Source organism: Leptosomus discolor, chromosome 11 (genome assembly GCF_034619465.1).
Source record: "Leptosomus discolor isolate bLepDis1 chromosome 11, bLepDis1.hap2, whole genome shotgun sequence".
NCBI lineage: Eukaryota > Metazoa > Chordata > Aves > Leptosomiformes > Leptosomidae > Leptosomus > Leptosomus discolor.
This window is the reverse complement of record NC_141401.1, coordinates 19,832,140-19,859,867: the sequence shown is the minus strand read 5'-3', so window position 1 is coordinate 19,859,867 and position 27,728 is coordinate 19,832,140. Positions and strand designations below refer to the sequence as shown.

Below are 27,728 nucleotides of genomic sequence, written 5' to 3'. Positions count from 1 at the left end.
AAAAACCCACAACGTAAGAAAATAATAAAAGATTCCCATATATGAAAAGTGTTTAGTCAGGATTCATTTCCAAGGAATGCGTGCTGTTAAAAGCAGGACATAAATGAGGAACTGGGGTTGTTTAGTCTGGAGAAGAGGAGGCTGAGGGGAGACCTTATCGCTCTCTACAACTACCTGAAAGGAGCCTGTAGTGAGGCTGGTGTTGGTCTCTTCTCCCAAGTAACTAATGACAGCACAAGAGGTAATGGCCTCAAGTTGTGCCAGGGGAGATTAGATTGGTCATTAGGAAAAATTTCTTTACTGAAAGTGGTTAGACATTGGAACAGGCTGCCTGGGAAGTGATGGAGTCACCATCCCCAGAGGTGTTCAAAAAACATGTAGTATGGCACTTCGGGACATGGTTTAGTGGGCATGGTGGTGTTAGGTCAACGGTTGGACTTGATGATCTCAGACGTCTATTCCAACCTAATGATTCTATGAAAACCTGCAATGTATACTACACAAAGCATCAGAAAAATGAGAACAGTGTTCTCTGGCCTAGCTTAGGAAAGAATGATGGAACAACTACAATTTACTACAAGTCTTTGTTGGGGGGCTGGGGGGGGCAGAATTTAAAAAAAGAGTTATTACAACGCTTTATTCAAAATATTTACTGTACCATTCTATTACCTCTGAGATTAGGATGCTAGTAAGCCTTTCTGATGGCTGTGAAGGTTTCTTTAGACTAAAGTTCCCAGTAAATCTGGTAGTAGATGTGCTTCAGCAGTAGTGATCTAATATTTAGTAACACTACCCTTAATATGTATTCATCTCATTTAAAATGTAGAATGTTAGAACTCTCATCCTAAGAGTTCACATGCATCACTGGATAAAAATTTTACGAAGGAAATCAGTATCTGAGAAAAACATCGCTCATCTGCTATGAGAACAGTTAAGTTCTGCTAAGCAATGGAATTCATTGCTTATTTGAGTGCTGAATTTGTATTTGACCACAAGTTGTTCAACTCTAAGAGTTCAGGAAATCATCCAGACCACAATTTTCTGAAGTCTCATTGTTTCATTAACATACTCTGTCAGACCAGGACCCAGACAGAGGGCGGTAAGCACTATAGACCTAAAATTGACATCATTGCTAGAGGCTGAGTATTAATTCAGTAAGATGATGGTATTCCCTTTTATTTGAAATTAGAAAGCAATTATCACTGCAAAGCAAAGGACTTCTTTTGACTGAACAAACATGAGTGCAAGGAAAGGAACCAGCCATCCGATTACAATTTAGTCACCAGTTCAAGAGGTGTGATACTGTATTTTGTTTTCTGTTACTATGGCTCTTCAGTGCTCTGCTTGATAGTTCTGTCTCCCAAGGCCATATGTTTTAGCGATGACTTATGACCGATTATAGGAAGTGGGAGAGGGTCAAATAGACTTGTTTACCAACACTGTGAACAAATGAATACCAGCAGAGAAAGCAAAAGAATGGAAGTAGGTGGTACCAAGACACCTAGAACATACTAAAATGTTTTTTGTTAGTTTTTGGTTTTGTTTTAAACTACAAAAATGACAGATCATCATCTCTGGAGTAAAAGGCATACCGTACTGGTAGCCCGACTCACCTTTCATTGCTTCTGCTGACTGGATGAGCTCTGTAACAGCACCAGCAACCCGCTTGGAGAAAGAGGCCAACTGATGCTTTAGTTCTGGAGTTGGTTTTTGAAGGATCTAGAGAAAAAAGATAAAATGTAATAATGCTGGAACATTCCCAAGGAACACTAGTGAAAGATTTATTTTATACAGCAATTGGCTGAGAGAAAACATGAGTCCAATCAAAGAAATACAATTCTCAATGAATCACTAGGAGCAAAGGCTTACACTGCAACGTCCGATCCGACGCGTACTAGTGAAGTGGCACTGCCTTGCATTTCTACAGGAACTGACAGGATTGTCTGGAAGTTCTCAGTACTAAAACTAGGACAGAATTCTCCCAAACAGAGGCATATGTGTGAGTATGTGTGAGGAAAATGCAGGTTTAGCACTCCATTCTCAGATATTATAGTCATTATACTTACGCATCAGGCTTAGTCTTTCTAAACTGCTGCAGAGGAGCTGATTTTCTACTATTAAAAAAACTAGTTGGTCACTATTTCTAAGGAAGAGAATTACAGAGTTCTGCAAGCTACTGCTAGTTGCCTTTTCTGGAAGAAAAGAGCAATGGTGAACACAATGGAAATGCCAATCCTCGGCAAGACCCTTAAGTAGAAGGGAAAGAAAGACACCTCTGAACTGAATTTGCATCAAGCACACTTAAACTGTGCTTCTTCAAATGGAAAACAGACATTCAGACAGTGAAGTTGAATTCCTCCCCTGAACAGGAACAACATTTGCATTTTTGATTACCATGTTGTAAGCAGAAGAAAGATTAAGTTCTGGAATTTCCTGTATACTCAGAAACTACTTCTGAGAGGAGAGTGACAGATATATAGAGAAATTTAAGAGTAAAACAAGAGGCTGAGTCTCAAAAGTCACGATCAGGTGTGCATTTTCTTAATGTTTTTAAAAACTACCCCACAAAGAAGCTATGAAAACTAGGTGCACGTTGAAAATACATTTCATCTTTTTGTAAGCGTGTTTCCCATTTTGCAGTCAAATGCCTAACCCCTCACTTTGTCGGAATAAACTAAACAGAACCGTTTTCTTAACTTTGCCTGGTGACAACTCTGCTACATCTCTCTGTAACTGCCATGTCAATGTACGGGTGGACTGGTCTCCTGCTTCCTAAGGATGATCTTTAGTCAACTAGTTTCCATAGTGAACACAAGCATGTGAATCCTCAATAGCTAAATAAAATGCTAACAAAACGTAACAGCACAGTTACTACCAAGGTTTATGCACTGCATAATCCCTTAGTATGGCAGAAATTGAGCACTGAGCATCTCAAGGGTTATCTTCCCACACAGGCAACAACTTCCAAAAATACAGTAATGTGGTCAGGACTATAGCAAAGAACGACATAGAATGATAGAATCATTTTGGTTGGAAAAGACCTTTAAGATCATCAGGTCCAACCATTATCCTAACACGACCAAGCCCACCACTAACCCATGTCCCCAAGCACCACATCCATACGTCTTTTGAACACCTCCAGGGATGGTGACTCCACCACCTCCCTGGGCAGCCTGTTCCAATGTCTGACCACTCCTTCAGTAAAGAAATTTTTCCTAATATCCAGCCTAAATTTCCCCTGGCGCAGCTTGAGGCCAGACATCTTCTGCTCCAGCAACTGTGACAGTAGTGCTACCTACGATAGTGGTGATCAAGTTGGAAATGAACAAATGCATACAAATTTTAAAACTAGGTGGTGTACAAACTGCATTGATTTAAAGCCAATTTAGAACTCACAGCAGATTCTCATCCCCTGCAGAGTCATGTACAGGCATGGCATGAGGACAAGAACAAAAGCTTCAGACTTCCCCTCAACTCAGCATGCATCAATACTGACCGAGATGGACCACATGAATATGTAAGAGTGCAGGTCAGTCTTTAACCTTGTTCAAAATACAAGTTACAAGTTGGTTTATATGACTTTGTGCATGCCTAACAGCTTTAATTAGTGGGTTGCCACACCCTACCCCTAGCTAGGTGATGAGAGGAATATTTCTTTAAGCAATTGAGTCAGTTTTGTTCCACTTGCCCAATGCAACCTCTGCAGAAGTCAATAGAGCGGCTTAAGAAGTCTTAGATCTGACAACTCTTGCACCTAAAAAGTATCATCTTTGAAGCAGTATGGCTGCTGAATAGTACTCCTTGGCAACCCTGTGTTGAGACACCCATGCAATCATCCCTGGCCTCACTACCAAGGGCATGACTGAACTTACGAACAATTGTATCACAAGGTGTCATGCGGACTAACTAGAGATTTCTAATCTGAGACGATCTGCATTTCTGAAGGTTATAAATTAAATGAGATTGGAGACCTCAGGGTTCTAAACTACCAGACTAACAGGGATTAGGAAGCAACAGGATTGTCTGACACTGAAACCATCTTGCTGTTGTTTTCTACCTTAGCAAAACAGCATGTTAAGATAGCAAGATTGTGTATGGCACGGATTACATCTAGACTGTGTCTCTGCCACAACCCCCAAGAGATAGAACTCAGGGAAAAGAGGGCGAAAGTCCCTAGAGCAAAAAGTCTGTCATTTACTCGGTTCAATGCTTCTCCAAAAGTGATTTTTTTTTTTTTCATCTACTTTCCAGATCCTGTTTACATTTCTGGAGCACACCATGGATGTATCACGTGTGTACATGACTAGTTCTAGACAGACTTCAGCAAAGAGTCAAAATGAAGTTACCATTCCATACATCTTGTTTTCCATGCAGCTATTATGCTCTTCAGTTGTGGTTGTAATCTGGGTCAGAGTCAGTTTTCTAAGGCAGCAAACGTGGAGAGGGGGCAGAATTTTCTCACAGCTTTAGGGCCCTGAAAGTAAAGCAGCTTAAGGTAAGAAAGGCCTGTTCTGCTTTATTGGAGGCATGGGCCTTTCTTACCTTAAGCCTCTTTACTTAAGCAGAGAGAGAAAAATAAAATGAGCAAAAGTTGACTAAAGTCTTTGGTCTGTTCTGGCTATAGTTTGAAACAAGCACTAAGACTGAGTTCAGGAGATGAAATTTGAGAAAATCCCCAAGGTACTTCTAAACTAAGAATGGATCACACATCTAATGCTAAATTACTTACTGCTATGCAACTCTAGGAATTACATTAACAAGTTCAATCTTTCTTGAACTGGAATCAGGACTGCGAAATGCACATAAAAGTGCTTTCATAAGGATTACGTAACCTCTTTCGTCTTGTGGACAGGAGCATGCGTAATATGTCTAATACAGTGGGCTTCAAAGAATACTGCAATGTCTTATTGTAATTGCTTTGTCTGGGACCATTTTTAGGTCAGGACCCATACTGCCTCCAGATCCGATCCAGAATTCAGTCCCATATAAATACTTCTAGTCTTCCTTCTATCTCATAGTTTGAGCTGAAGTACTGTGTTTACTTTAGCTTGCTTTTCCTGAATAACAAAACTGTTCATAATCTTGTGACAAACTGATAAAAATGTGGTCACTAGCAGCCACTGCAGAAAGAATCAGAGAAATTATTCTCCCTGGAAGAGATCCAGTACATGCACGCAGACAGCTTCTTACCAGGAGAACATGTTCCAGGAGTTCCAAGTATCCCAGGGTACATTCTGTTCCAAAGCGCAGGGCTCTCTCTCGAACTTCTTCACTCACATCTGGGTGATATGATGCTTGCTGAGGAGGCAAAACAGCATTTAGTACCCCAAAACTGCTCCCACAAGAGGAGGTCAACACAAAGAAGATAAAGGAAAGAGAAGGGGAAGAGATTTTTCATAATGTGCCAATGACATTTGAGCTTAAGGGCCAGCCGTTTCTGCTGTAAAAGTGTAAGCAAACTGTGCTGGAAGAGCAGCAGAGCTCCAATTCTGAGAACAGCATCGGGAACACTTTTTATCAGCATATCCTCCCATCTGAGTGTGCATCTGCAGTCCTTCTTGGTGTCCTTCTTTAGGTGTTGTCAGCAGTAGTACTACTGCTTCTGGCAGCTGACAACAAACAGAGATACCCTTGAAGAACCATCTAAAAATACAGGAGAATTTATGATTTCTTCTAATGATAATACATCACTTAGGAAACATCTTGGGGCTAGAATGGGCTCTTGGTTGAGTATATACTGTTCTACAGTGCAAAGGTTATGCTATTGTGGCGCTATTTTTTTTACTAATACCAACAAAAATTAAAAGTTTAAGTGTAGTTTTGCCACCCACAAATGGCCATTCACATATAACAGGTTAGAAATATGCTAAAAACATTTTTTTAATGTAAAACTGTACATCCTACCATCAAGGAATGAAAGCAGAAATGGCCATCTGGTTTAGAGACCAAAGCACTGGACTGGCCCTAGAACACTTTGGGCCAATCAAAGGTCAACTACCAGCTCAGTGCGTGGGTCAAATGTCGGTGTCTCACTCTTCCTTCTCCACTCCACAAGATAAAGATAATAGTTTGGTCCTTACATAAAGCTTCACAAACATCAGATGAAAAGTGTTGTGGAATTCACCAAGGGGGAATCGTGCTTGACCAATCTGAGAGCCTTCTATGATGGCATGACTGGCTGGATAGATGAGGGGAGAGCAGTGGATGTGGTTTGCCTCGACTCCAGCAAGGCTTTTGACACTGTCCCCCACAACATCCTCAAGGGTAAGCTTAGGAAGCGTGGGATAGATGAGCGGACAGGGAGGTGGATTGAGAACTGGCTGAAGGACAGAGCTCAGAGGGTTGTGATCAGCGGCGCAGAGTCCAACTGGAGGCCTGTGGCTACTGGTGTTCCCCAGGGATCAGTACTGGGTCCGGTCTTGTTCAACATATTCATCAGTGACCTGGATGAAGGGACAGAGTGCGCCCTCAGCAAGTTTGCTGATGACACAAAGCTGAGAGGAGCAGCTGATGCACCAGAAGGCTGTGCTGCCATTCAGCGAGACCTGGACAGGCTGGAGAGTTGGGCAGAGAGGAACGTGATGAAGTTCAACAAGGGCAAGTATAGGGTCCTGCACCTGAGGAGGGATAACCCCGTGCACCAGTACAGGCTGGGGGTCGACCTGCTGGAGAGCAGCTCTGCGCAGAAGGCCCTGAGAGTCCTGGTGGACAGCAAGTTGACCATAAGCCAGCAATGTGCCCTTGTGGCCAAGAAGGCCAACGGCATCCTGGGGTGCATTAAGAGGAGTGTGGCCAGCAGGTCGAGGGAGCTTTTCCTCCCCCTCTACTCTGCCCTGGTGAGGCCACACCTGGAGTACTGTGTCCAGTTCTGGGCCCCCCAGTTCAAGAGGGACATGGAACTACTGGAGAGAGTCCAGCGGAGGGCCACAAAGATGATGAGGGCACTGGAGCATCTCTCCTACGAGGAAAGGCTGAGACCTGGGGCTCTTTAGCCTGGAGAAGAGAAGACTGAGAGGGGACCTTATCAACACTTACAGATATCTAAAGGGCGGGTGTCACAAGTATGGGGCCAGGCCCTTCTCAGTGGTGCCCAGTGACAGGACAAGGGGCAATGGGCACAAACTGCAGCACAGAAGGTTCCACCCAAACATGATGAAAAACTTCTTTACATCGAGGGTGGCAGAGCACTGAAGAGGTTGCCCAGGGAGGTTGTGGAGTCTCCTTCCCTGGAGATGTTCAAAACCCACCTGGACGCGTTCCTTCGCAACCTGCTGTAGGTGACCCTGCTTTAGCAGGGGGGTTGGACTAGATCATCTCCAGAGGTCCCTTCCAGCCCCTGCCATTCTGTGATTCTTCAAGCCTTCCATTTTCTAAAATAAAAGTTCTAGGGAACTTTGTTATTGAACAGAAGTGCTAGTTGTTGCCACAAGAAACTTCCTAAAAATCTTAAAAATTAGCATTTCCTCTCACAGAACAGCTCCTTCCACACCTGCAGCCTCATATCTTCCTTTGGGACGGGGGATTATGTCACTGCTCACTTATTTTGGGCCCTTCCTGCAACCCTCAACATTCCGAGCAAGCGCTGTTGTCAGCTGGGCCTGGAACTGGTCTACGGGCTCCCTCTGCCGGGAAGTTCAAGATCAGCAGAGCACGAAAACCGCTCTCGCTAGCCTCCTCCATCTCTTCATCTTGTCAACAAATAATGTGAAGGGAAAGGAGACGGGAGGAAACAGGATAGGATTTTCCTCATCTTCAGCTTACTTCAAACAAGCTCCAGAAGCTCAAAAAATCCAGAACAGCTTGTTTTGCATATTCAAATATGGCAGAAGGATCTCCCATTGTTTCCTATGAATATACTGCAAGCATCCTAACATACCTCTTCCGTGCTTAAATGTCAGTTACATATGCAATTACAGCAAACATATGTAAAAGAGAAACAGAAACTTCTTTTTATTCTTTTGATACATAGCCAAGACTGATATCAGAATATTTTGGGAGCATTTTGAAGGTTCTTAAACCATATACTTCACAGCAGACTGAAGAAGTGATAAAGCCATTTTAGCAAGACATTTTTGTAACCTAGAAACATCTGAACAGAAATCTCACTACAACACAGTCACAACAGCAATGTTTACTTTTCCAGAGTTGCACAGAAAGCCTGCTGAAGCTGCCGAGGCTTCTCTTCACCATCAGCCCTCATTTTCTCTCCGTGTGCTTTCAAAACAGTAAGGCAGCAAGCACTACTTGACTCTGGTACTACAACTTCTACCCATCAGTGATGAGTAACTTGTGGAGGTAAAATGTACTGAGATAGTCAGAGTCAAACAATCAGTGTTGTTTGAAGGAACTTGGAGAATTCACATAGCCCAGCCTCCTGCCTAAAGCTGGGTCAACATTAGATTCAAACCAGACCGCTTAGGTCTTTGAAAACCTCCAAAGACAGAGATTTCATATCCTCTTTAGGTCCCTGTCCCAATGTTTAATTATTCCCACAGTGCAATAACAGGTAGTTACTATGGTTCAATTTTTGAGCATTGTGTTTCATTCCCCTGCCATGCACCTCAAGTAAATAGCCCAACACTGTCTCCTCTCAGCAGTCTCCTGGCAGGTTTTAGAGGGCTGCTGTGAGCTCGCCCCAAAGCCACCTCTTCTCCAGGCTGAACAGGCAGCTTTTCAGCATCTCCTCATGGGGCCTGTGCTCCAGCCCCAAGTGTCTGGGTGGGCTCTGCTGAGCTCATTCCAGTTTGATCAATGCCCTTCTTCTTTTGGGGAGCCCAAAACTGAACACAGTATTCTAGATGCAGTCTTATGAGTGCCGAGAAAAGGTGAATAATTGTTTCCCTCAATCTTCTGGCTCTGTAACGATCAAAGTCATTACTCACTTTAACTATTTTCTATGCTTTTGATGGTGTTTTGTACCTGTTTCCTTTCCAACGGCAACCATTAAAAATAGTGATATTATGTGCAGGTTACTTACTGCACAGTCATTATTTTATACAAATAGGTAATAAAGACAGAAATTGTTATTATCTTAGGGCCTGCTCTAACCTTCAGTAAATGTAATTACAGTGTTTCCACCGACTGTAATGAGAGTTGTCTTGGTTCATTATATCCCACAGTGATCAACGTCATTGTCTTTTGAAATGGCATCTACTTATAAGCATAGAATTAGTAATGAACACTGCAAATTCATGTATAGCAGAACAAGCACAAGCATATATATAACTGCTAATAAGTCAAATCCCTTCTACTACTTGCCTTAAGCTGCTGGCAATGGAATAGAACTTAAATTTAAATTCCTGACACCAGGGAAGTCCAAGCTATGTTCTGTATAATTCTACCATAGATCCTATTCACATATGATTGTCTTAGCCCTAAGGACATCAAAATTATTTGACAGTGCCTGTTGTACAGGCTAGCTTAACCATGCTGGAAACCCTTCCAGTACTTGTCAAATATCACAAAACCCAAGTTGCACCGCATTGCACCGCTTTTACAGCATAGTGAGACTAAGACTGCAGACTCCTAGCCCTAGAATTCAAGGGATGTGGCTTATCATGGAAATGCCATGCACAATCAATTTGTAGAAATTCATGGCATAAGACTTCTAAGTCTCTGAGCAAAATTTATAGAAACAGGTTTTTCTAAGTAAAGTCTGGTACAAGCCGAATATTTAAAAGCTTTGTTATATGACATGGCTATTTTGTCACGCATTTTAGATAGTGCACGAAATTAGTGTACCTGGAGACTTTTATTCCTGTTTGTCCAATAACTGCTCTTAATTTTTAGGAAGGCTAGACAAGATAAAACTAGATCTTACTCCTTGTCAGTGTATCTTTACAGATAAGTAAAATGATTCCCAGCCACTTTCCTTCTGTAGATTGCTTGCTTTGTGCAGGTAATTCTCTGGGAGATCACAAATGCTTTTGCAGAACCCCAGACCTCCATTGTTCAGTTTGCAGGAAGTTTCATCCTGTTGGCCACTTGCAATGCATGAACTCCAAAACCATTAAATTAACTGGGAGCAAACGTAAACAAAAAGGTGAATGTTCATAATTAAATGTTCAAAATTACTTATCGGGCTGTATATTGTGCATGTGAGTGTGTTTATAACATTTTTGGAAACAAGAGGATTCTGTTCCTGAGAATTTGCTGCCTGTTTGGAGACACAAACAAAAATGTGTCTGCAGTAGCCACTTGCAAGTGACAAAGGAGATTCAGTGCACCTCAGCACCTGAATTTGTGCCTGAATTGATTGGTCAGAACGTTGCAAAACTATGAACTGTTCAGTTCTTAGTCTCCCTTCGAAGTTTCAATTAACTGGACTGTACTTAAGACATATGAAGCTATGGTAGCTCTCATGTAAGTAGCACAGTTGTTTAATTTTCCCGTGCAAATTAGAGCTGCTTTGTTTTGTTGACCTGAGTTTGTGAAGTGGAGGGGACAGAATGAAAATTTTAAGCATGCAAAGTGGTCAGGAATGGTCAGACACTAAAAACTGTCAGAAAACTAAGTTAAAATAAAAAGTGTCATTCAATGGTTTTCTATATATATTCAGTTCTAAGTTCTAATATAACTTGCATTTTTGTACGAGGATCATTTTTAAAACAAAATTAACCCTTCCATCTGGGCAGTATTAGGCTAAAAATTAATCTTGGACTGACACAGGCAGATACTGAAATACTGAAAATCAGACACCTCACAGAGACCAGCATTATTTTTCTGTCATCTTCCATACATGTAAAGGCAAATGTAATGACATATAATGTGCGGGCAAAGGCACTTTTGTGTTACTGCTGAAGACCAAAAGGAATTAGATATTTTTGACCCCCCTTTGTTTTTATTTATGCCTAGATCTTTTTTTATTACCAGAACAAAGTCAAATGGCTTAATAGCCATTTACATGACACATACTTTCTCCCTAGTTTTGCAGGTCAGTTTTTGAAAGTTGTCTAGCTCAAGCAAGTGTAGAAAACAGGGTACCAATATTTTTAGTGCAAATGCAAAACACATTTTTGAAAAGCACAGAAGAAATTGGAGCAAACTGACAGGTTTGATTAGGGGGGAAAGGACTATTAAAAATAGACCATAGTGATTCCCTCCACCATTCCTTTCACTGTTCCTAGAAATATTGAAATCATATCTGTGACCACAGAATTATTTGTATATTCTACTACCAGCACAGATAATTTGCTTTCCAGTGTAATAGGAGACTGAAAACTAGGAATTTTCAGGTCAAATAAAACTTCAATTTCCACAAAAAGAAAATTGTCAATATTAGTGCTGCTGCTTTTTTTGGGGGGCATAGCACAGAAAATCCTTTCTGAGAGAGATGTTCCCTTGAAATTACCATAACCATTAACTCTCTCATCTGAAAAGCAGAGCATTAATACAAAGAAACTGAATAGAAACTATCACATTCAAGAGATTTAGAGGCACACACACACAAAAAAATAAAATCAATCTTAGGCAAGGAAGTGAATCTTTACCTTACAAGCTGTTAGCATGTCAGCTACTGCTTTGCGGCTCAGATTTGCTGTAGCAATCACATCCTCCTGTCTGCATGAGTTCCCAGCTGCAACAGCTTTGGCAGTTGCCATGGTGATTCCTTTCGTCATCCGGATTGATTCTTCAGGTGATGATGTCTTTTCTGGAACCTCGCTTGACTGAAACACCTAAAAGTGAAAGCAGAAGGAAAGCCTGATACCATTCAAGTCAAAGCAGAACCACCACAGGAAAGAGGCAGCAAATGGAGGCAGCCTTTGAACAGCAGGAAATTAGAATCATATTTGGAGTACTTGAATCATTCTTGCCTGTCATGAGCCTGGGCCTGATAAGCCTGCTCACCTACAGACAGCAGAGAGAAACAATAAGCTGAGGGGAGCATACAAAAAAGGTTAACCCATTCATCTCATCTGCGCTTTAACCACCTGGATGACAGTTTGTTACAGACAGCTGTTCAGAGTGATACAGGATCAAAAGAATTACAATTCCTTGAATGATATTGTTTTTGTCATCCTGACTGCTGCTTAGGCTAGTCTACTCACATGATCCTTTCCCTGCAAAGGCTGGGCCCTACCAAGCCCTTGTTGATAGCACACTGCAGGACAGACTGAGAACATCAATAAAGTATTCAAATGTCTCTTAAAAAAGCAGAGGTGGAGCATTGTCTCTTATGCTATACTTAGTCTCCCGTAGAAACCTAAAGTTACAGTTTTGCAGGGTGAATTGTGTGAAAACAGTTCAAATTATCTGACACTATGCACTAGTCTCATGCATACTGGAGTACCTGAGCTATGGTAAGATGTAGGTGATAAGAGCTGGGTGACCTTACTTTTATATTTCCTTTTCCCAAGCTTTAGTCTCGATTTGCCTGCCACTGTTTTACTGTGCAGGGGCAATTCGGAGTGCACAATCAATCAGGAGAGGTTTCTCGACTACACGCAGTGCAATCTAAGCAGTCTAGTGGTTACAGAATGCAAATGCCTGGACAGGAGGGAGCCTGGTTTATCCCATGCTCCCAGTTCATCAGTTTTTCACTTCCTCACTCCAGAAATGGAAGCGATGCTAACAAATACAGTCTAGTTAAATATGTGAAGGACATCCCTCAACATCGCTTGATTCAGTCCCTGGAGTTCCAAGTCAAGCCTGATGCATTTTCTTGAGCACATACGTGCCATCCTTGGTTCCTCTTGACCCTCTCCTAATACTCCACTTTTCTCCCCATGAAATAAATGATACCACCACCACAGACTCATTCCAAGCAAAAGGAAAAGGAAGAGGAGGAATATTTCAAAGAGATACCAACCAGATTAAGAAAGCAGATGTGATAATACACAATGCTTCAAGGAGAGATTTGGACAGGTTTTAGATCAGAGTTATAGGAACTTATGTAACTTAGCCTGGCCTTTGTGAGGATACACAACAGTGATCTGCACTAGATATTGCACAGAACATTCTTGATCAGGTACTGAATCAGAAGTTTTTACCATTGCAGACACTGTACGAATTCCCAACAACTACATGCAGATAATTAAAAATTGAAAAAAAAAAAATAAACAAGAGCTATTTCTTCATTACAGCAGCAATGAAACATAGACATTTTATGGAGATCACTTGACAAGGCAAAATTGTGCCAGTGCAGCTAGAGTGTAAGAATGGTTAACCCACAGGCTATACAACACAGTATCTTCTACAGATGACTGTGTCTATGGGTTTTTTTTACAAAAATGGACTGCAAGTAAAGGAAGGAGAGAAAAATCAGGCTTCTTCACGAACGTGCAGGTATTAATTCATGTCACTGACTAGTGCACTAGTAAAAGAAATAACTGAAAGCTTCAGCTGGAGGCTATATTTTTGTATCATAAAGAGGAAGGAAAACAATTGTCATGGTCTAACACCTAATTTGGGAAATAATTCCATACTGTTGTTAATTCCTGCTCAGACAGAGTATCAGATAGCAGGCTATGCATCACTGGTAGTGTCATTTCCCACTAAAGGAAAACTAGAAACAAGATTAAACTGCAGGTGCAGTATGGCTAAGATGCAGAGGAGATGTCACCAAAGCCAGGATCAAAAAACGTGAACAGCACTGGACTTCGAAAAGAATACCCGTACTTAAAGCTTCATGTCTAAAGAACAAAGCAGTTGTTCCAGGTTTGTACATGACAGCAGCAGCTCAGATCTCAAAGCGGGGACTAGTAACGTCTGAAAGCAGATAGGCTGAAGTGGCACTGAAATTGTACTTTCAGAGACGATGTGCAACAGGTTGAGAGAACCAAACTGCATCCAACACCCTGCAAGGCAGTGAAGCATAGCTTGAGGAGGAGTGCCTGGGCAGGCTGGTTACAGTGTAAGAGCATACTTTCAAAAACTGCCATGTATGGCTATTCTGTTCTGTACCGTGAGTTCCTGCTTGATGTACTCAATCGTGGCCTCAAGAGCTCTTGTCCCTCGAGTAGCTTCATCTTCTACTGCTTTAACAGTCTTCAAAAGCGATGTGACATTTGTTACCATCACCTGAAGAAAAAGAGGTGAAGACAAAAATACGTGATTCCTTCCTCCTATTTTTCAGAGAGAGCAGGGAATGAAGCAAGGCAACTGAACCTGGCTAGCCTTACTACTACTAATAGGGCTTAAGAGGCTTCATTTAACTGTCCTTGTTACGGGACAAAATGCCAACTCTCCTGTTGGCCAGTTGGCCAACTGTAAGTTGCAGAAATGTAACATAACTACCTGCAAAGCGATAGCATCCTAAGCGTGAGTGTTCTAGCAAGAATTTTAACAAAAAAAATGGAAAATGCACAATATTTCCAGTGTAGGTGTCTTATACAGAGTGATTACATTAGTGTCTTTTCTTCCCACACCTGACAGCCTACAAAAACTGATAGCGTCATGGAAACTCAATAGTGTCGTCTTATTTTTCTGTATCATCCCAGGATGATAATGAAACAAAGAAAGAGATGAGATTTCAGGCAATCAGAAATCGCTGAAATCCTAAGTTTCGCATGCCTAAGAAGTATTATTGCACAGATACTTGCAAATAAAGTGTAAGAGTAAGGTTTTACCTTGGCAGCGCCTTTCAGCTGGTACATGGATGGATCATCTGCTGGTTTGCTGGCAGCTCCTTTGGTAGCACCAATGAGATCAGAAAGGGCCTTTGCAACATCCTTGATAGCATTGATCAGGACAACCTATAGGAAGGAGAAATAGCCATAAGCCTCAGGCAAGAAACACTAGCCTGGATGAGGGCGTGACTTTTAGAACACAGCTAAAAAACCCTAAAATCTACTTACTACCTGTACACAAATAGGACAACCCTCCCTCTACACCAGTAAGACATGTAATATTCTGGAAGAAGAAAAGCTGTGTTGATAGCTACAGTATTTCATATAACTGGTTAGAATCTATAAAAATGACTATTTCCTGTGAAGAAATTGAAATGCTGATTGTAGGTAGGATTTCCTTCCTCTGAGGTTCCCTAAGAGGAGGTTTACTTTTCTCCATGTCCTTCACCCTTTGGGTGCAAATGGGACGAGAGCAAGAAAACAGATTGATTATAAGCTTATAGTCTAATGCTACAGTTATGTATCAATTCTGAAACCATTGACTGAAAGATCAAATGTACGTGCTATGGCTAGGTGTTAGAGGGAGACTTTCTTCCAGGAAAAGGAAGTTGAGCCTCCGTAAAAGGCTCACAGAATTAAACGTTGAATAACTTGGTTGGCCTTAAAGTCAGGAAAAGTCAAATCTGGAGATACTGCCTCCTAAACCCAAGCTCAGACAGATGTCCTAGACAAAATACAGACACTACAACAGTATTAGTTATTTTAGAGTATTATTGGAATAATTCTTTCCTCCAAACCCTTCTCCTTTGCCCTTTCCACTAGTAGAAAATCAGATGTTTTAAGTATTTTGCTGGAATGCAGAGAAGTTCATTGTAATGAAAATGCATTGAAAGATGCATGAAAAATGAGAAAGTTCAGAGAAAAAAAAAGTTTGGATCAATCACTTCTCAATAACTGCATTTCTGTAGCATTATAAATAATATGAAAACAGCCTCTTTCCTTTGTGTTTGTAGTTCACTAAATTATATAGAAATGAACTCTTTGCTTTTCCTGAAAAGTTTATTTAGCTTTTGGTAGCTCGGAAGGTCTTTGACCATAGAAATAAGAAAATAATCTGAGACACAGGACAGACTGATGTGATTCTCTGTTGTCCAGCCACCTATGTTTTATGGTAGCTTGCAGTGTAAGACAACTAAAACTCTATCGCACCAGGTAAAGTAAGTGTTGCCGCTAGGGAAAAATGTTGTGACAGTATCGTGTGCTAAAGCTTTTAGAAATGCTCCATTTAGGACACGTGATGCACTTACAATTTCAAACTGGCAATATAAAATTGCTCCAAATAAATTATTATTTCTGCACAACAAGCTTTTATTCCAAGTACTGTATTCTTGCCTTCTACATACAGAGAAAAACAATGTGTGATAAATGTTTTGCAAATGTTGCTAGTTCATGGAAATCCTGGGGTTTTCTTAAAAAAAAGGGGGGGGGGGGGGGGCGGCAAAAAAGTGAAAGAGTGTTTCCAGCAGTATTTTCCTACAGAGGAACAGAGGAACATCTCAGAAGTTTAGTCCGTCATACAGGTCAAGCAAAACAGAACACACTTCCCTTTCAGAGCATTATGCAAACAAGCAGCCTTTTTCAAAGTAATTCGGTACCACCACAGGCACATCTGCAATACGCTTGCCAACCTCCATCTCGCCAAGATCCAAACAAACAACTGAAGAAATATTTGAGATAATCTACACTGAAGGCTGAAGTTACTGATTTAAATGAAAACCAACTCAGATACAGCTAGGGAATGCAAGAGCTTAGACCACACAAGTGACACACAGTGCGTGGCCCAGTTGTAAGCTGGGTAAGTAGCTTTAAAGTCACACAAGCTCTTTAGAACAAAAATGGGATGAGTCAGGGGTCCAATCACAACTTAGTAAAAATAAGACAAATGCTTTGCCAAAAGCATCACAGCTGGAACACATCCATGAAATAAAAGCAAAAGTGTTACACAAAGGCCTGTCTAGTTCCACTCAATGCTTTAACCTCTTGATTGTATTCTAAAAAGAGTGATGTCTGAGTAAACCCAGAAAAGGCCCAGAAGAGATGAACCCTATTATGTTGCTTAAGAGTAGAAGCCCCACAAAGTCTTATCAATCAAGAACAGTCTCTGGTCTCTCAGAAAAAAAATCTCAAAACATCTCACCTGTGTTTCAGGATCACCGGAGCCCAAGCTAGCAGCTCCCAATTTTACTACCTCAGCAAGCTGAGTGATGGTGTTCGCTGATGACTGAGCTGCTTGGGCCAGTTTGTCCTGACTCGAGGCAGCACCAGAAACCAACAATTTTGTATCTTCAACTAAAGCTTTTGCTGTTTTCAGGATATTTTCCCTGTAGCAAAAAAAGAGGAAAACCCCCATGTTTTTCAATGTCATGGTGACTAACAGCTACGTAAAAGAGCTGATGTAAGTCATCATGCCAGTGTCTGCTCATGGCAATATACCACAGACCAGGTTGTGAGTTAAAAAAGAAAACAAAAAAACCCAAGACAACTATTAAAACAGTAGCATTGTATTTTGGGATAGATGCACAGTGGTTTATTAAAATGACCACATCTTGAAAAGAAATGTGGTAGGGCAGTAGCAGAAGACAGCACTGCCTTTTAACACTGAAAGAAAATCTGGCCATGCTGTGAGGTAAGTAACAGCTGTCAAACTTCCATCTTAATCAGCATATTGTAAGGAAACAAAAATAATGACTTGGGAGGAAGGCTGTAGCAAGAATGGCGAAAGGAACAGAGAATGTGACCTAGTCAGGGTTCCCCCCTGCAAATACATGTTTTGACAGGTCAGGACAACAAATTCAAAGCAACATTTGGGTAAAAGAAGAAACCATTTTGAGTATGCACTTCACAAACAAGAGAAGTTAATTGACAACTAGAACCATATTAATATAAAATGTCAGCCTAGAACTTAATGACACTGGTATGAAAATCCTTGACTTTCACTCTGCAGAACGGCAGCAACTTACATAGCATTGCATCTTTCCTCTTTCCTGAGCAGCTGGCAAGGTGGGACATAAATGCTGGCCACGTGACTGTCACGTAGGGCAAGTAGGCTGCGAAGCAGTAAGTCAGTGTCTAGGCTGTGAAGCCCTGGGTTTTACAGCAAAGGAAGTAACAGTCAGATGCTACAAATCTCTTAACGTGATGAAAAATGCTGTGGGATTATTTTGTGGCAGATGCTACTTGAAGGGAAACTGGGCTTATCTCTGCCAAAGGGGAAAATGCATGGCATAGCTGTGCCGTTTCCATCTCTGCTATCCACCACAGCATTAACCATAAGCGTGATTTAGCAAGACAAACAGCCAGTCAGTGAAGAACAGCTGTTGGGACAAAGTGTACAGCAGATTCCTCTTCCTTGTCACGGACAGCTAATTTTCGCTACTGGAATAACAGTGCGTGTAGTCCCTGCAATGAGACAGCTTGAATAAAAACAAAAAAAGCCAAAACAGTGCTACTGTTGGAAGTGCTCTTGGTAGATGTTGCACAGCTTTTTAAAATTCTTTCCTCACAGAAATAACCAAAGTGAAGTTTGCTGTTCTCTATCAATAGCCTCATTTTCCTACTTCTCACTCCACTGCCTCATTCAATTTCATTCATGGGCATCTAGAAAGGCAAAAAATTGATCTCCACATGCTGGTCACTTCTGCCAGTTCAACTGCTCCCCTGTGCATGTGCTCTTCAATCTTTTCCAGTTACACTGACCTGTGGTCTGCAAATGATTCATTGTTCTCAGCATTAAGGGTTCCAGCAGTAGCAAACATGATAGTTGTGTCTAGATCTGCAATAATCCCAGACACGGCACTAGCGGCAGTAATACAGGCTTGCGTGCCTTTGTTTCCTGCTTGAAGGGCAGACAAAACTAAGGAGACCTGGAAATGACATAAAGCAACAAGCAGTCATTGAAAGAAAGCCTTGTTATGGGATGTTAAGTGAGCTCGCTAACGTGACTGGAATCAACAATGCAAATTCATTCCACGGTGTCATTTCGCAAACTTTAATAAACCTCTCCTTCCCCTTTCCCTTATTTGCTCTCTTTGTGCAGTAGTCATTGTGACAACTAAAGACTGTCTCAAATTAAAGGGGACTTCAGATAGGAAGTCCCCTTTCCAGACAGAATGAAGCGATCTGTTCATCATAGGGTGAAGCACATCAGTTAAAACTCCCTTCAAATACCAGTCAGAGGTAAAGTAGTGAACTTCTGCCAGGATAAATGTCAGAGACAAGAGCTACTGGTTTTTCCCAAACATGTGCAAATAAACAGCACCCCAGGAGTCATGTACAGTACACCGATATAAACTTTAACATCAGAGAAATAGAAAGTATAGACTCTCTGAACCCAGACACTAAATATTATATAAATAGAAAATTATAGAAGGACAATATATCTAGCAACATTTCTGATCACTAAAAAAGCTACAGATCTCAATTTCATCTGACTAACATCGTACTTACAAAGCTCTGCAGCTGGTATGCTGTTCTCATGCCATACTCCGCACTAAATTCTGCTTTTGCAAGAACGGATCCACATCTAGGGCTACGTATACTGACTTCTAACAGTGCGGTTCTTCCTGACGTTCTGTTCGGATTCAGAGCTGTCCCCGAATAGGTTGTCCCCATGATTCACTATTACTCTCCTTAGCAGCTTTAGTTTTTCTTACAGACACTGTCTATCCCTGCCTAAATTTGGAATTGCTGATACTTCTGGGGCACGACATGGTGGAAAATTTGTACAGCTGAGAGCACATTAACACAGGCTGGACAAGTGATGTCTGGTGAAACCTAAGAGCAACTGACATTTGACTCTCAATGTTTCTGCCCAACAAAAGGAGAGAGGGGCTGTCAAAAAGGTTCAGCAAAGCCGAGCTACTCAGGCCATCTGTTTGAAGGGGACATTTCCAAAGACCAAGAAACCCCGGACAGTTTGAAAGGACAGTTCTAAGTGTGTTAGCTTCGCCCAGTCTTAAAAGGAGAAAATGTCACTACATGACATCATGTGTCATCAGCCAGCCTCTTCTCGGTAACTGTGGCCATCCTTGTGGACTTAATATTTCCAAGGGAGTGTCTCATAAGGCACAAGTGCCACCTCTCATGTCTGAGGGATTAGTTTTGGACCAGTCTTCCTCTGGTATGAGGCTGAAGTTTTATTACTAGCCACAAGCAAGGGCTAATCATGGGCTAATCTAGCACATGAACTGCACCGAACATTTGAAAGAAAACTAAGAGCTTGGTGTAATTCAGCCAATATTGCACTATAATGGGAAGGTAAAAAAAATAATAAAATTTCCTGAACCCAAACTATTTGACTTGTTTACTCTCTGGGGAAGCTTAGTAGACAAACATCGTGGGGCAACATAGAGGGATGTCTTACCTTTTCCGTGACAGCACGAGCGCATTCTATCAACTCCCTTTTGGTGTAGCTGTCTGTAGGGCAAATCTGCAGAGCTCCAGCTTTTTGCACAAGAAAGATACAACCATGGCCGAGTTCTTGCACCCTAGTCCTGATCTGGAATCCTATCTAGATGGTAAAGGAGGTACAAAGTGAATAAATAAACGTCATGCTGGTACATTGTGTCAAGACAAATGGAAACACGGTTACTCTAGTGAATCTTTATTACCAATATTCTGCCCATCGCTATACTCTCTGCAGAGTTCAGAAAACAAGGACAGATGTAATACTCATGTACCACAACCCTACAAAAGGCTTACTGATGAAACAGGAGCAGTAGTGAACCGGACCCCAGGAAAGGGAAGGCATAAGGCATGTACCCAAGTCAAGCGTACGCAATACAAGCACGCACAACTTCACCACATCCGAGTAACACTACTTCATCTCCAGAACCGTACTGTCAGCATGAGCTGTATTCAAGGTACGTACAATGGGTAAAAAGTACACATTTACTCTACACTGCTGAAACTGAGTCAAAGGGAATATGACTCTAGTTGGTCGGTTTTGAACCTTGCACAGAGACTCAAGTGTCCAGAACTGACCACGTACATCCAGAGCGCTGAAACGTGGAAAATCCTGCCCTCGCCACTTCTGATTTATTAATAATGCTCCAGCATAAGCTGTGTGATCCCTCTTTAGAAATACACGGTAGTTTTAGTACCTGCACGTACTTAGGCACAGAGGTGTGTATTGGGATTAATAAGTAAGCAGGAATCACAGCCATTAGTATCACAAATGGAATTATTTCAACTTCAGGCAGAAAGTAACGTGCAGAAATGGTAATTCAGTTTTACAGTTTCAAGCCAAATGCAAGCCATCGCTCTTCACGTGCTACTGAGCATGAAACACTCAAGTAGTCTATCAGTGGTGGAACATAATTACAAAGTCAAAAACTTTCTGAAGGTCTTTTATCTAGATAATCTGATACATCTGGTGATGGTGAGATACCCTCTTACCCCATATTGACAAAGTTTGTCTATGCTCCATAACCAGAGGCATGTAATGAGAAGGGAGGTGAAAGGATTTCTGTAACTGTGCTCAGAGAATATGCAGCAAACTGTAACAGGTTAACGCAACTGAGGCGAGTAGTCTGTATTCCTCTGTTAGCATGAGGCCTGTGAGACTGCACGGGGAACCTGCTTCTCCTGCATCGTATTCTGACTCTGAGGTACAAAAGATGTCCTGTCAGCAAAAGATACCTGTACTCCTACTGGTTGCCTGCATCTCACCTTCAGGACAGGAGGTTATACTTGAAATCACTTACAGGCAAGATGAAAAAAAAAAAAAAAAAGCATATATAAGCTTGCAATTCATCCAAACAGATGAGATCGAAGGAAAGCTATGTAGGAAATAATTAAGAGTTTTCTTTGTATTTGCAAGTTATCTGTAAGCGAAAGCCCCAAGTAATTTAGGAGGTTCTGTCCCGATCTGCAGAATTGTCCACTGTTATCGCAAGCTGTTTCTTCCTGAAGCTGGACTGGGGGTTTGTCAAAAGGTTTCTGTTCTTTGATTGGGTAATTCTTATAACAAGCCTTGTAGCATGAAAAGCCACACTTATGAAGTAAAATGTTACATAGTCCCTAAGTGTTCTTAAAAACCTGCCGATTCATAGCACTGCTAGGAGAACCCTTGTTCCGTAGACAAGTCACATGTATTGAGCACAACAGCAGGGCCGAAGAGAAACCGAAGTGAAGCCGATTTGAAGTTCTGAACGTTCACTGAAAATATTTCATAGTAAATCCTAATTCCTGTCGCTATACACCCATGCAGATGAGCAGTGGCAAAACTGAGGTCTGTTATGAGTAAATATGTACTCCATAGTACTATGTGCAGCTCTGCCCCAACCTGTGAAGGCACACTGAATAGAGAGTATATTTGGAGGAGGAAAGGTCAATATCAAAGACCAAAATAGATAGCCCTCCACAAACTGTAAGAAGGAAACTACTTAGGACACATACATGTAAATAACTGCTGATATTCTAAGATTTCATGACATTTTGAAAAGACACACAATTTTGCTAAGCTCATCAGTTCCTTTCCGTCCAATGAAAAAACATTCAGTAGAGGTTTTGTCTGGCTGTATACAATTTGTGTCTTAAAGTCTGTTTTTTAGTGAAAATAGTAGATTGTAAGAGACAGATCTGTATAGCTAAAGTATGCCTATAATGCGGACTTGGTTCATGTCACAGTTTCAATCAAGCAATCGTAGGCCAAATGAAATTCTTCTGGGAACAGATGGGCTGTCCTGACCCACGTTTCAAGCGTCAGTGGGCCAGAGGCAGCACATCTGTTTGCCTGTCAGACAGATCACCCATAGTATAGACAGTGCTTGCGTACAAAAGGGCTAACGAAGCAAAGGCAGTGGAAATGCATTCGCTGCCCTTGTTTTAGAACCATCACAAAGACGTTTGAAAGAAAACACATCACCCAACGGTTCGAAACCTATTATCTGTCTGATCATTTGAGGGATGTTACTGCATTTGGCAATGCCTGCGGGCATGTTGCTGCAACTGAGCGAGGTGAACACCCCTTGTCACTTAGCTCTACTTATTGTATTCTCTACAGTAAAAGAATACCCATGTTGACGCCACCGTGTACAGAGAATAAAGGGGTCTAAAAACTGCAGACCTCCTCTGGTTCTGCTGTAGCTGCAGCCATTCGGCCCTGGAGAGCCAAATGCCCATAGTCATTGGTCATTTGTGATGCAAGTCCTCCCAACTCTTCTGGGTTAGTAACCGACTTAGTCATCTGAAAAAAGAACACAGGCAAAAGAAAAAGAAAAATGACAGGCATGAGAATAATTTGTTAATACACTCCAGCTCAGAAGCACACTCATTTGGCCACACTGATGAAATGGGGTAAACTGCTTGCCGTGTAAGGGACCTGTCCTCCAGCGAGAATTCCATGAGGAAACCCAAGCAAACATGCTTTATTAGAGTCACGGTAACCAGGCACTCGCAGAACATACGGGGTAATCAAAGAGCAGCAGTTAGAGCTGGTAATTCACTCTTTGACACAGCGGGGCCAGGTACACAGTTACTTGGACCAGGTGGGGAAGCAGGTTCTCTGTGTCCCAGCCACCTTATTATGTCAAAGGTGAGCTAGCCTACATCAGCCTCAGCTGGCTTGGCACGGGAACATGAAGATGGAAAAAATCTGAGGACCAGCGCAAAACAAGTCTAAGATACAGGAAGAGGACCAAGAAGAAATAGGTAGGACTATGCAGAATGCCTTGGTAGAACGTGAGTACAAATAACTGAATCTCTCTTTAGAAAAAGCCTACCTTTTAACAGAGATGTTTCTTCTGTCTCCAATTTATGTTAGTAAAAGCCACTGGAATTCCATCCTTGGGGCAAAACTAATTTTAGACAAATTTATACTGTTTGCCAATAAGCTGCAATGTCGTAAATAGCAGAATCATCAACCTGTCTTGACTGCAACAGCAATCACTTTTGTAAAAAATCCTGTCTGTAGCATATGTAAATAGTCCCCTTGCCCCTCTTAAAAAAACCAAGCAATGGAAGTATTCGTCAAAAGGCAAACATGTTATGGTAAACATTATTGTGAAACATGACTTAAGAAAATCTCAATTCAACAAGTGTCCTTTTTTCTGTTGTGAAACTCAGCTGAATCACAGAAATGCACGAAAAGAGCAATTTGAGATGTTGATCTGCATTCGTTCATAAGTATTACAGGGGTCTGAAAATATTGACATTATTTCACAAGCTAAATTAAATGATAAGTATGAAAGGGTAACCAGAAGTCATCAATAAACATAAGGTGGTATTTCAGTGACAATTAAACAGGCTGATGAAAAAGTGTGTAGGTGAAGTTTTCCTTTTATTTCTCATATAAAATGAGCCAAATAAAAAGTTTTTGTGCAGAAGAGCCACAACACAATTCAACACTCCTCCTGTAGAGGGTCACCCCTACGATCACGCCACTAAGATCCAAGAGTTAAACTGACTGACAAAATCATCACTTTCTTTGCTCCATTACCCCTGAAGAGATAAGTTTATTGAAAATTAGCGTTATAAAGAGTTTCACAACACTGTGCAAATCATTCCATGTTCCTTATGTATGCAGAAGCATTTGTACTTAGTTCTAACCAAGTATCTTACCATTTCTTGTGCTGTTACAGCAATGGCTTTAGAATATTTCACCACAGTGGTCTGATAATCAACAAATGTTCCCTTGGGATCTGGAGGTGTACCTTCATCCAGCTGCAAGAAAGAAGAAAAAATATGGCAGAAAGAATAAGGTCATAAGCAATAGTATTCCTTACACATAATAATGAAATTGTATTATCTATTCATTTTTATAATCTCCTCTCTCTCAAAATATTCAAGTGAAGACAGCGCACCAGGATCTATGGAGAAGCTCAGTAAAGACGTTCAAGTTATCACGGAAGATGCAGATGATTTACAGTGCAGAGTTTTTGAGTGCAAGGTCAACTCATCACGCAAGGTGAAACCACGTGCACGTTCCTTTCTATATCAGCTGAGAACTACAACAATTATGAAATAAAATGTTCCTGCAAGAAGATAAAGATTCCTTTACGTGGTAAAGGCTTCAATCCTGCACACCTTTAACTGGAGACAGGAAAAGCCAATTATTAGGATTAAAATCATTTACATTTTACAACTACTAAACATTTTCAGTAGAATACTTCACAAGGAGTTAGCAGAGCACTTCAGGCTTTGACATCATCATCTCTGAAAGCAGTTTGCCTCAAGTTTGGACTGCTGATCACTTAGGAGACTAACATGAAAGACAAGCAGGAAAAGGAAGCAAAAATAAAAGGCCAATTGACCTAAGATCATAGTTAAATACTGGCATATTACTAAATAAAAATTCTACCGACAGGTGCTGTGTAAGTTGTTAACGTGAGCGCATCGCCTGCATCAGTTTGGTTTCACAATCTGCAAAAATCAAAGAATCTTTACGGTTCCTGTCATAGCGTGCCAGTTAGCAGCCACCACTGATGTGAATCACCAACAGCTCTTCCAACCCCCTGCAAAGTGGATCAGCTTCCAAGCTCAAAACAAAAAGGGGGTCTGTATTTCTGTGCTCACCTTGCTCACTGCCTCTGCTATTGAGTCTACCATACCTCCAACCATGCCTACTTCACTTGCAGCTTCGTTTAACGTAACCATGATATCATCCACAGCCTCTTTCATCAGCTGAGCGGCCTCAGTGATTGCATCATGAGTATGGGATGCCTGAAAGTGAGGAAATGAGAAAACAGAGATCATCACAGAGCAGTCTGTGCACAAATCAATGTGTGAATCAAAAGCGTAATTAACGGAGACAATACAGCTCTGAAAATCCCTTTCAGGTCAAACATGAGAAGCTAAATCTAATAGCAACGCTGACAGAACAAATCTTGCTTAGACAACAAAACACAATGTTGAATGCAAATAGCTGAGAACAGGAACAGGACATTTTCTAGGAAAAATGATGAAAATGACTTGTATGTAACAGAAGCAACAAAGATAAGTGAAGGCAAAAATAACACTGTACAGTGCATCAGTCTACTTCTGTACCAAACCAAAATGCTCAAAAAACCCCCAGGTAGACATATGAACAAGAGAAAGAGCCTGCCACATAAGGGAAAAGAAAAACGTCACAGCCATGTAATATCACTAAAAAAGACTGTAACAAAGGACACTTCTAAAGAATTATTTCACAACAATGCTTTTTCTAAAGCAGTAAATGAAAACAAATACCAAACTCAAAAAATCCTCTATCTCCAATCAAAAACCTACTTCAAAAAAACCACTTGTATATTAATGAAAAACTCGTAACAGAAAAAAGAACAAAACCAGCCTAAATCCTAGAACAAACACAACAACAACAAAACCCCAAAACGACACAAAAGAATGTCCAAACCAGAGGATGCAAGCGCCCCTCCGAGAAAGGCATGGGAATAGTGCCAGAGGAAGAGGCGCCACCCGACGACGGCTGGACTACACGGGCGCGCTGTTGGTCTCTGCAGTAGCGCGCAGATACTTGCTGTCACACCCTGACTTTGTGTCCCTTGTGAGGATGCCGAGAGCCGGGCTGGAATCCCGTCTTCAACAAGCGTTTCCAGTCCCCAATGGGAGGTGTCAGGAGAGCTGTCGACAGCATTTTCACTGCAAACGTATCCCCAGCCGTGCAGTAGGTAGGTACTACCTTTGCCCTCTCCCCTTGCCCGCCCCCTCTCGCCCCTCATCCCTCTCCAACAATCCCTTAGTTACACATGGTAACCATACCTTGGGGTTTCCTCCCCCTTCTTTGGCGGCATATAACATCTGTAGGGCAGATTCTGCTAGTGTTTTGCTCTGGTCCAAAACAGTCATCTGTTGCTGATGATCTAGTGTTTTGGATGCCACGCCAACTGCAGCTAAAACCAAGGGTTCAAAGTAACTTGCCAGCTGTGTTACCTAAGAAAGCCAGAACAAGCACAGAAAGCCATTAATCCCATTTCTCAGGTGTAACTGAAAGGAACCATATTCCTTGATTACCATCAGGCCGTGGCTTAGCCCAAAGTACTTCTGCACTGTACAGTGTTTATTTGTATTATGGGCCCGTGTGATTCTGTCTCCCCTCACCTTCAAATCCCTTGATAAAAACCACATGTCTCCTCCCTCAGATGCACGCAATCCCTTGAGGTCACACGAAATAATTTTCAAAGTGCCACAGGAGCTGCACACTACTTCGGAGCATCCATGGCAAGTGTTTCCTCCATGCAAGGGAGGAACTTCTCAAGCTTCGTTGCAGACAACAGGTAACAAATGGGACCGCACTGGATTTGGACTGCTCTGTTCACCTCAGGGACTGCTTCGGTTCACAGCCTTCCCTCTCTAACCTCTCCACCCCTCTCCATCAGATCCCAGTGCAGACTTGGACGGTTCTCCGCTGTGTAGGACAGAGTGGGCACAAGTGCTAACATTACCTCTAGACATGGTTCATCACTCCTGATGCATGAACAGTTCCCCAAGATGGCCACGCAGCCCAACCCTGCAGTGTTTCTTGCTGCCAAAAAGGAGACTAGTGGTTAAGTGCTAGTCTGCAACCAGTGGCTGGTATAGGCCAATAGGAACAGACATGCTACACAGACCAAGCATGCTGCATTTTCCCCTCAATTACTTGGGCTCAATACAGCGTTGGGAATGTCTAAAGCCACAGCTCTGCTAGCAGCTTCTGTTGCTGTATTTCAGTCTTCAGAAATATGCGGAGTCAGTCTCTCTGTTGTCCTCAGTTTCTTATCTGATTTACACTTGTTCTGAGGAAACGTTTGCTTTTGGCTATATGTGTAGGCTAAGAAAATAATAAAGTATTTTTATATGAATTAATATTTTTACAGTCTACCTGTCATCTGACACATCTACAAATCCACAACAGCATTTGGCTCCCATCAGAAATCCATGAGACTCTGCTTTTACAGTTTTTACTGGATGCAAAACTCAGGTACTGCTTTGGGCTGATCACTCCTCAGAACACGCACAAATAGCCCACTGCGGCACCACCTGGTACACCTGAGGCCTCAGAAGTTCAAGTGTGCCCATGTTTGCTGGGGCGATAAGCAGCTTTTGAAGGCTGCACAGGGAAGAAAAACAGCAGTGCCTCATGTGCAGGAAAAGATACTGAGAGGTGAACCCCATCTAAATGACTAT

The 27,728-nt window shown here is 41.7% G+C and overlaps 1 protein-coding gene across 1 annotated transcript in view; it reads right to left on the bottom strand.

The window, feature by feature from the left end:
* Window positions 1–27,728, bottom strand: part of TLN2 (talin 2) — a 113,786-nt gene that overhangs the window by 18,341 nt on the left and 67,717 nt on the right. Inside the window, exons 39-50 of the mRNA XM_086471830.1 lie at window positions 26,325–26,495; window positions 25,143–25,289; window positions 24,189–24,290; window positions 22,696–22,815; window positions 19,990–20,136; window positions 18,324–18,490; window positions 16,765–16,948; window positions 14,568–14,693; window positions 13,903–14,019; window positions 11,490–11,675; window positions 5,191–5,298; window positions 1,614–1,719 (exon numbers count right to left, since the gene is read on the bottom strand). Of these exons, the coding sequence (XP_086327956.1) occupies window positions 1,614–1,719; window positions 5,191–5,298; window positions 11,490–11,675; window positions 13,903–14,019; window positions 14,568–14,693; window positions 16,765–16,948; window positions 18,324–18,490; window positions 19,990–20,136; window positions 22,696–22,815; window positions 24,189–24,290; window positions 25,143–25,289; window positions 26,325–26,495 (1,681 nt within the window). The remainder of the gene's footprint in view (window positions 1–1,613; window positions 1,720–5,190; window positions 5,299–11,489; window positions 11,676–13,902; window positions 14,020–14,567; window positions 14,694–16,764; window positions 16,949–18,323; window positions 18,491–19,989; window positions 20,137–22,695; window positions 22,816–24,188; window positions 24,291–25,142; window positions 25,290–26,324; window positions 26,496–27,728) is intronic.